Genomic DNA, 9,388 nt, shown 5'->3' with positions numbered 1-9,388 from the left:
GAAGGAGCCTTCACCATCAGGCAGAGGGGGAAAGAGCCCATCCAGCAGTGCCAGGAAGGGTAAGGGTTCCCCAACACATGAGCATGAGGAGAGGAGGCAATCTATGCCAGCGAAAGCTGCCAGCCAACCACCACCACCACAGTGCAGCCATCAGAGGGTGCAGGGGCTGAGCAGGAGCCTCCCATAACCCCCACCACAGTGCAGCCATCTGAGGGTGCAGGGGCTGTGCAGGAGCCTCTCACAACCACCACCACAGTGCAGCCATCACTGCTGGTGGATGCCATGTAGTCTGGCCTCCAAGGGCTGCTGTGCAGCCTTCCCCCACCAGAACCAGTGGGCAAGACACCCACTCGGGAGACTGTGACCTTGCACTCCCCAGGACAAAGAGCAATGGACATGTTGCCCCCTCCAGAACCAGTGGGCAAGACACTCACTCCAGAGACTGTGGCCTTGCACTCCCCAAGACAAAGAGTAATGGGCATGTTGCCCCCTCCAGACCCAGTGGGCAACACACCCACCCCGGAGACTGTGGCCTTACACTTCCCAGGACAAAGAGCAATGGGCATGTTGCCCCCTCCAGAACCATTGGTCAAGACACCCACTTCAGAGACTGTGGCCTTGCACTACCCAAGGACAAAGAGCAATGGGCATTTTGCCCCCTCCAGAACCAGTGGTCAAGACACCCACTTGAGAGACTGTGGCCTTGCACTCCCCAGGACAAAGAGCAATGGGTACGTTGCTCCCTCCAGAAGCAGTGGGAAAGTCACCCACCTGAGAGACTGTGGCCTTGCACTCCCCAGGACAGAGCAATGGGCATGGAGCCCCATCCAGAACCAGTGGGCTTGCTCCTGCATCAGGCTGAGGTGCCCCTCTCCCACTGAGGGGCCTGCCTATTTAACAATTGATGCCCCTGCAGTGTTCTATCCAGATTGGTGCAGAATTCGAGTGGGGCCTTGGACTGTGCCCTGTGGCCATGTGGGCCCATTGAACTATGAACTGGGCAGTGTCTCTTTTTTATACAAGTGTACAGATCTGTTTCATGGCCAAATCGGATTGTTGAATTTATTGTAGGACTGATTACAATCATTTTAGTAAATTCCTATTGCCTTAGCATTATTCTGCAGATTTTCGTGGTCAAATTGTTTTTGTAATTCATATGGCGTGTGTATGTAGGGTGTGTGTGGTGCATGTGTGTGTCACTCTTGTTTTCCTCTCACCCTCCCTTGTGTGCTAAGCGGCTGTACTCACCATCGTCGTCTTCGCGGGCGTTGGTGTTCAAGGTGGAGCAAAACGTAGAAGATCATCGGAAAAACTTTCAGTTCAGGTTCCATGGCGGCCTGGTTCTTCCCTGTGTCTCCATTGGTGAGTCCTTTCACTTCTGTGATGTGTTTCTCCCAGGCATTTGATGTCGTTGGTACCGCCCCGGAAAAGGTGGTGGTTTGCAGGGTCCTAATATGGTGGGCGGAACTTTGTCTTCCGCCTTGCTGTAGGCGGCTACCGCTGTGGTGACTATTGTTTCTGCCCTGGAGGTCGGTGTGGTACATTGGCTGTCTATCGGAGATATCACCGCCATGGTCATAATGTGGCAGTACTTACCGACAGCCTGTTGGCGGTATTACTGCCACTTTATCACCGACCGCCAGGGTAGTAATGAGGGTCTAAGTCTTTTTACAGAGTAGAAGGGCTAGAAAGAAATTGAAGACCCTGTTCAAAAGGCCAGGGCAGGTAATAACTTTCTTCACAGGTTGTTCCAATGGTAGGTGGACCTCAGTGTTTCCTTATCACCGGTTGTTCTGGTGCTCCTTGACAAAAGCTTACCGGAGCATGATTTTTTGTTTAAATTCCTCTATGGAACAAACAGCATATATTAAATAAACATGTCTTTTGTCAGCAAAGTACTGTGGCTGACTTCTCATTTTTATCTCAATATATTATTGAGGTTTTCCGCTGTTTTTCAGATTCAAAAATCCTTTAAAAGTTCTGTACATCTTTGTTATTTTCGAAACCAAAATAAAAAGTATGTTTTTATTATATCATTTCACAGAATGATTTTTCAATCACAACCAAGTTAAAATTTGTAAGTGCTTTCACTGTGGAAACCATTTACATGAGGTGAAGGGCCATGCGATTGGACTCTATAAATACTATTTTTGTCAGCAGGGTGGACCCAATGAGAACATGAAATATAAAATTAAAGGTTAATAGAAAAAATCTTCAAAATTACCTGCAAACATGTATGTTAGACCTGCCATCCTTGGTGTGGTTACCGTAACTTTTTGCCCTCTGACCTCCTGTTTTGCTGACCTCATTTTTGCTGGCTTTAGGACTCTGGGCACTTTACCACTGCTAACAAGTGCTAAAGCGCATCTGCTCTCTGCTGAGAACATGGTAACATTGGCTTATCCACAACTTGCATATTTCATTTGCCTAAATGTCCCTAGTAAAGTGCATTACCTGTGCCCAGGGTCTGTAAATTAAATGGAAGTAGCGGGCCTGCAGCACTGATTGCACCACCCACTTCAGTAGCTCTTCAAACGTCTCAGGCATGCCATTGTAGTGGAGAAGAGTGGCTCAATGGTTAGAGCGGCAGACCCTGAAGCAGAGATCTGGCTCAAGACCAGGGTTCAAGTCCTGCTTCGGCAGGTTTTGGGCTCAATTCCCCTTGACCAGATAATTCTCACCTCGGTGCCTAATCTAATTCATGGGTCCCACTCTGGGCAATAGCTTGCTTAATCTCCACAACAGCGCTTGGATGCCTGGCTTTACCCTGGGGGTGCTCAGGAGTGGGCGCCTCACAGGGAAAATCCAGGAGGGGTTCCATAGCGGTATGAGTACAGCGCCTTGAGACCCTAACGGGTGAGTAGTGCGCTATACAAGTGCTAATTTACAATTTACATTGTAGAGCCTGTGTGTGCAGTTTTAAACTACCATGTCAACCTGGCAAGTTAACCCTCTTGCCAGGCCAAATCCTTCTTTTTTAGTACATTTAAGCCTAAGGTAGGCTGTGGACAGCCTAACGGCAGGGTGCAGAGTATTTAAAAAGTTGGGAATGTACTTTTCAGTTTTACCTGTCCTCGTATTGAAAAACTCTTAAATTCATTTTTCACTTCTGCAAGCCTTATTGCTCCCATAGTATAACGTTGGGATTGCCTTATTACATTTTACAAGTGTAATTTCCAATTGGGAAGATATGGGACCCCCAGGTTTCATGTCTCTGGAATCCCAATTTAAAATCACAACTTATAGTGAAGTCAGCTTTTCAATTGTAATTCTGAAAATGCTACTTTAAGAAAGTTGCCATGTTCTTACTCCTGCTGCCTGTCTCTAATTACATGCCTGGGTGGGTGACAGCTGGGCTCTTGTGTAGTCCTTCCAGAGAGCCGCACACAAAGGGAGCTTAGGTGTGACTGATGAGCCAGCCACAACCAGATGGCCCATCCTGGGCAGTTTGGGAGAGAGGAGTTGACACTTACACCTGAATGGACTGTGTCTTAATCCTACACAAAGGACTGCATAACCCCTGTATTGAGGCTGAAGCCAAGGCAGGAAAGGCAGGGACTCTGTGCACTTCCAAGGCCTCTCTGTCAAGTCTCTCCCACTTCAATGGCACCACGAGTATAAGAACTAAATCTCAGACACCACCAACTCAGTATACTTCTGGACCTGTGGATACTCTGCCAGGTAGAAGGATTTCTGTGCTACTGACAGGACTGTCACTTTGCTGGATTCTGCTGGATTCTTCCGGACTCCTGCTCTACTGTGCTGACCTGCTGCTTGCTGCTCCCTTTGCCTGGTAGTGACAAAGACTGGACCTGAATCTCTCAAAACCAGAACCAGAGTGGCTCCAAGAGTTTGCTGTTTTGCTCCTGTTCTTCTGAGGTCTCATGGATACACAAGACTTCCAACACATCTGCTACAACTCCAAAACCTGTCCCCACAAGCTCCTGTCCCCCAAGAGTTGCTCCTCCAGTCCTGGGCTCTTGAAAGTGGTTTTGCGGCTCCTGAAATCAAAGTTTTGTGACCTTCACAACCACAAATGGGCCTGCTCACACCTCACATAAAGGATCAGCTTGAGTTGCCACAAGTTGTCCTCTTCGCACAGCAAGCACCAACACTCGTGGCCACGAGGCATCAGTCCACCTGTCCGTGCCACCAGGTGACAATTCGCACCCTCTGACCACTAGCAGTAACACTCTCCTTGCTCCCAGAAACTTCTTGCCCTCAAATGGGATTCTTGGCTCAACTCTGAGAAGGTAAAACTTCAGCAGGAGTTGTCTGGGATTGTGTCGGACCCATGCTCCATAGCAGTCAACAATAACTTTTAAATTTCACCCAGTCTAGTGCAACCAGAAAGCCCTGATTGGTGCTTTATACTTTTGAGCACTATACTCCTTTTTATTCTTTAAAATTCATATCTCAACTTCTGCTTATTGGACTTTTGTAATTTTAGTCTTGTTTTACTTATAAAATTAAGTCCTATTTTTCAGATGTGTCTTTTTGCATGACGTTTGTAATATTTTTCTGTTTAAAGTGTTGCACAAAAACTTTACACATTGCCTCTTACATTAGGCCTGACTGCTCTGTAATAAGGTACCAGAGGGGAGCACAGGTTAAGGTGTGGTGCATATCTGACTTACCCTGACAAGGATTGTGATTCCTGCTTGGACATGGCGTATACCTCTGCCAACCAGAAACCCAATTTTTACCAATGTATTTAAAAGGAAACATAAATATTCTAGTAACTGACGTCAATAAACTTATCCAGTACAAAGGGTTTAAAGCACAAACAAAAACAAAACCGAAAATGAACCCACTTCTATATACAATGAGACGAATTTAAGAAAAGTGGTGCTGCTTCCAATGTAGTGCCATTTTTCTTGAGCCCCCCGTACCACTTTACGCTACAATGTGTGCGTCATATTTATGATATGGCACACTATGGTGGTATTGGGAACAATAAGGTCAACATTTTTGCTCCACTAGCGTCAAAAATGTTGATACTAGTGGAGCAAACTGCAAGGATGCCCATTGATAACAATGGGTGCGTCCGGTTAAAAATGATGCCAAAAAAGCCCAATGAAATCTTGTAGATTTTATTACGCCAGATTTGCGGGCCTCCTTGTGCTGGAACGCCCCCTTTGCACACATTATGCATGGTGCATGCATAATGTGCCGCAAAGGTTACAAAGTGGCGCAATACATGCAGTGCGCCACCTTGTAAATATGGTTCAGCGATCTTGCAAGCCTAATGCTGCATTAGCATAAAAAAAATTACACTAATGTGGCGCTAGGCCTTCTTAAATGTAGGCCGATGTCTTGTTCTGTGTGAGCCCTTTTCAGTTTGTATTATAAAAACATTTGTGTGGACTGTGTGACTAAGACAGGAAAAAATGACAAATTTCGATATAGCAGAAGTTAAAGAAAGTTCGTGGTTGGGTGGTTCGATATAGCAGAAGTTAAGGAAAGTTCGTGGTTGGGTGGTTCGATATAGCAGAAGTTAAGGAAAGTTCGTGGTTGGGTGGTTCTGGCCTCTGACTTCCATCTCATTTTCCCCGCGCAGAGAACCCACCCCGGCTCGCACCTTTTCTCGAGGACGCATTACATCAACAGCCGTGCTGTGCTGCATTGAGCTGGTTCTTGCCTCCTATTGGTCGTGGTCGCCAAAAGCCATCCTCCTTCGTCAGCTGGTGACGAGTGTGCACATATAACCAGAGTTGATCCTCAGAGCAGCTCCCAGTGCGAGGCTCTGGTACAAGCGCTCGGAGCACGGAGGACATCTCTCGGGGCACCGAGGCAGAACTAATACACTTCAGCACCGAGGAGCTGACGTGCGAGGCTGTCATTGTGAGGAACAGCTTGTGCCCTGCTGTGCGAAGCTCCCAGTGCGAGGCTGCGACACCGCCAGGGAGAGGTGGCATACTGCAGTGCACTGCTCCCAGTGCAAGGCTTCGACTCTGTCAGGAACAGCTGAGATACTGCAGGACCGAGGAAAACTCCCAGTACCCCGCTTCAACACTATCACACAGCTCCTCGTGCAAGGTTCTGGAACTGTAAGAAACAACTTGTATGCTGCTGTGTACAGCTCCACCTGCACGACTCGGACACTGTCAAGAACAGCTGAGACAATTCAGTGCCCAGGACAGCTCCCGTGCAAGGCTTCGTGATACATGACTTCAAGGCTTCCTTTGCACCAATCTGACACTGACGGAAACAGCTGAGACACTTCAGTGCCACGACTGCGCACAGATCACTGTGCACAACTCGAAAATTGTCAGGAGCAGTTGATACACTTCAGAGTCAAGGACAATTCGCTATTCCCAACTCCTACACTGCAGTTAAAGTTTATATACTGCTGTGCGCAGGTCCCCGTACAAGGCTCCGACACTGCCGGGAACATCAGATATATTTCAGTACCTTGGTCAGCTCTCCGTGCAAGGCTCCGACACGGCCAGGAGCACTAGATCCCCTTACATCGCATACACTTCAGTACCTAGGACAGCTCTCAGTGACGACACTGTCAGGAGCATTAGCTGGACTTCAGGACCGAGGACACCTCTGCGTTCAGGCTCCACCACTGCCTAGAACTTCTGATCCCCTTACATCAGATACACTTCACTGGACGGCTTTCCGTGCAAGGCTTCGACACACTGTCAGGAACATCATTTACACTTTAGTACCTCTGACAACTCCCTGTGCAAGACTTCGACGTTGCCTGGAACATCAGATCCACTTACTGCAGGTATCCTTCAGTGCCTCGGAGTGCTCCCCGTGCAAGGCTTCTTCACTGCCTGGGACGTCAGACATAATTCAGGACCAGAGACAGCGCTCCTACACTGTCAGCTACCGCTGATATACGTCTGTCCCGAGGACAGCTCCTTGAGGACAGCTGACCACAGCCCCTTGGGCAAGGCTCCGACACTGCACTGAGCCTCTGATCTCCTTATAGTAGAAATCGTTCGGTAGCTTGGAGAGTCCCTGACACTTTCAGGAACATCAGATGCACTTCAGTATCGATGACCGTTCTCTCTGTAAGGCTCCAACATTGACAACTGATACACGACACTGCCCGGAACACCAAATGTACGTCAGCGTCGAGTACAGCTCTCCGTGCAAGAATTAGATACTCTGTGATCGACTTTGACACTGTCTGGAACAATCGATACACTTCGGTACGAGGCAGCTCTCCGTGCACAGCTCCGACACTCTCAGGAACCGCTGGGCACAGCTCCTTGTGCAATGTTTGGTGCTCTCAGGGACAGCTGATCTACTGCAGTTCCGAGGACAGCTCCATGTGTGAGTCTCTGACGGTTTTAAAAAGAGCTTAGACCTCTCATCGTGCAGGGCCGATATCGAGCAGTACAGAGCGCACCGTCCAAGTCAGAACTCTGGTTCCACCTGACAATTCCTGGTTCACACCCTGGGGCAGCTGGGCAGAGCTGCCCTGCTCCGGGGACAAGGTGTAGCACGAGGCGCTAGAGCTGGCGGCCCCTCTGATATACATTCCAGCACCGAGGACGGCTGGCAGTGCACAGTCTGGACGGAGCTGCAGGACTTCAGTACCGGAGGCAGCATCTGTTGAAAGGTCTGGCGGCAAATCTGACGCACTTTTAGCACAAAGAACAGCAATGATATCACACTCCGGACGAAGCTGACCCGCTTCTGTACTGGCCGCAGCTCCCTGTGCACACTCCTGACAGAGCTGCTCTTCATTGGTGCAGAGGGCAGCTCCAGTGAACATTCCAGGCAGAGCTGCTCCGCTTCAGAACCGCAGACAGCTCCCTGTGCACGCTCCGGACAGAGCTGCAACTACAAGTCACACATCGGATAGAGCTGCTCTTCGTCAGGACCGAAGATAGTTCGCACTGCACACTCCGGACGGAGCTGCGCTGCTTCATGACTGGGGACGGTGCTCAGAGTCCACCCCTGTTATGGCCCACCAGAGATACTGTACCTCATTCAAAACTTCCCTCAGCGCCATTAAGCTTGTGTGAAGGAAGACTTCGTTAGTTTGTGCTGTTGTTTCTAAGTGCCCTGGGGGCTGTCTAGCACCTAGAGCCCCTTTCGAACCACAAACGACACTCAACAAAATAAATAAAAGAGCAGGATTCCTTCATAAACTAGCATTTCTAAATGTAAGAGCTAAGCTGGAGCACCAGACTAATAGAGTTGCAATCCGTCACAGCAAACTTTAGGAACCCGCTTTTTTGGCACGCGATAGAGTTACATGAACATAACAAGACGAAGCACACGTCTTGGACCGGAAACCTCTCACATAAACAACTGTGTATCTTTTTATCGGTTGTAAAACTCCACCAAGTTGCGGGATTAGAATTGGAAGCAGCCCCCATAAATCACCCGATTCTAACAAACATTGTTGCTATGTGTAATTGCCAAGTGCCTTGAGTTCTCTTTCTGTCACGTTGATGCTTAGGCCAGGCTTCTTGTAAAGATGACCAGGCACGCCTGGTTCTCGTTGCCTTACGCCTCCAAGCCCTTCCGGCGCACGGAGGAGGCGAACGGCACCGACCTGCTCTTCGGCCTCTATGAGGACTCCAACATCTCCTCCTTCTTCGACAAGCTCGGGGACTTCGAGAACAACAAATACGAGGCCGAGTCCCAGAGTTCAACGGTCAAGGCGCTGCTCATCGTGGCCTACTCCGTCATCATCGTCATCTCCCTCTTCGGGAACCTCCTGGTCTGTCACGTGGTCATTAAGAACAAACGCATGCATTCGGCCACCAGCCTCTTCATCGTCAACCTGGCCATAGCGGACATCATGATCACCCTGCTCAACACGCCGTTCACACTGGTAAGCCAGCCCTGTGCCTCAGCTCCCGCCATATATTAATTCATCCGTCTGATCCATTTACCAGTTTTAACACTAATGTGATGGGGGATAGTCTGTTGCCCTGGTCTGACTTGTATATTCCCCACGGATTGCTCGTGTGTAACCTCGTTAGTCTTGAAGTGTTGAGTTTCAGCTTTTACTACGTTTTCTGTTCTGTCCTTACGCTGATGCTGTAGGCCCTCAGTGTACCTGACATTCACCAAGTGAATGTGGACATTTCTTAGACTGAGTGCCCATTGGTTTCTGAGTTAGCGCAACTGATCTCCGCAACTTTCAATATTGCAAACTAGGGGCCAGATTTACAAGAAACTGGCGCAGCGCGCTGTTGCGCCAAAATTAGCACCATGCTGCGCCAGTTTCGTAACACAGGGATATGCCGTATTTACAAGAATACGGTGCACCCCTGCATTTCCCCCCGAGCCAATGCTAAATTAAGCAGCCTGCTCCAACGCAGGCATCTGTGCACCATAGTGCAAGGGTGTCTGCGTTGAGGGGTGTGATTGTTTGTGTGTAGGAAGGTGTCCCTTCTTGCACTTACAC

The 9,388-nt window shown here is 49.0% G+C and overlaps 1 protein-coding gene across 1 annotated transcript in view; it reads left to right on the top strand.

Moving 5' to 3' along the window:
* Positions 1 to 5,735: 5,735 nt before the first annotated feature.
* Positions 5,736 to 9,388, top strand: part of LOC138261367 (G-protein coupled receptor 83-like) — a 94,515-nt gene continuing 90,862 nt past the window's right edge. Inside the window, exon 1 of the mRNA XM_069210240.1 lies at positions 5,736 to 8,809. Coding sequence (XP_069066341.1) covers positions 8,450 to 8,809 — 360 coding nt within the window. The 5' untranslated portion in view covers positions 5,736 to 8,449. The remainder of the gene's footprint in view (positions 8,810 to 9,388) is intronic.

The sequence above is a fragment of the Pleurodeles waltl genome, chromosome 2_1 (assembly GCF_031143425.1).
Source record: "Pleurodeles waltl isolate 20211129_DDA chromosome 2_1, aPleWal1.hap1.20221129, whole genome shotgun sequence".
Classification (NCBI taxonomy): Eukaryota; Metazoa; Chordata; class Amphibia; order Caudata; family Salamandridae; genus Pleurodeles; species Pleurodeles waltl.
This window is presented reverse-complemented; position numbering and strand designations above follow the sequence as displayed.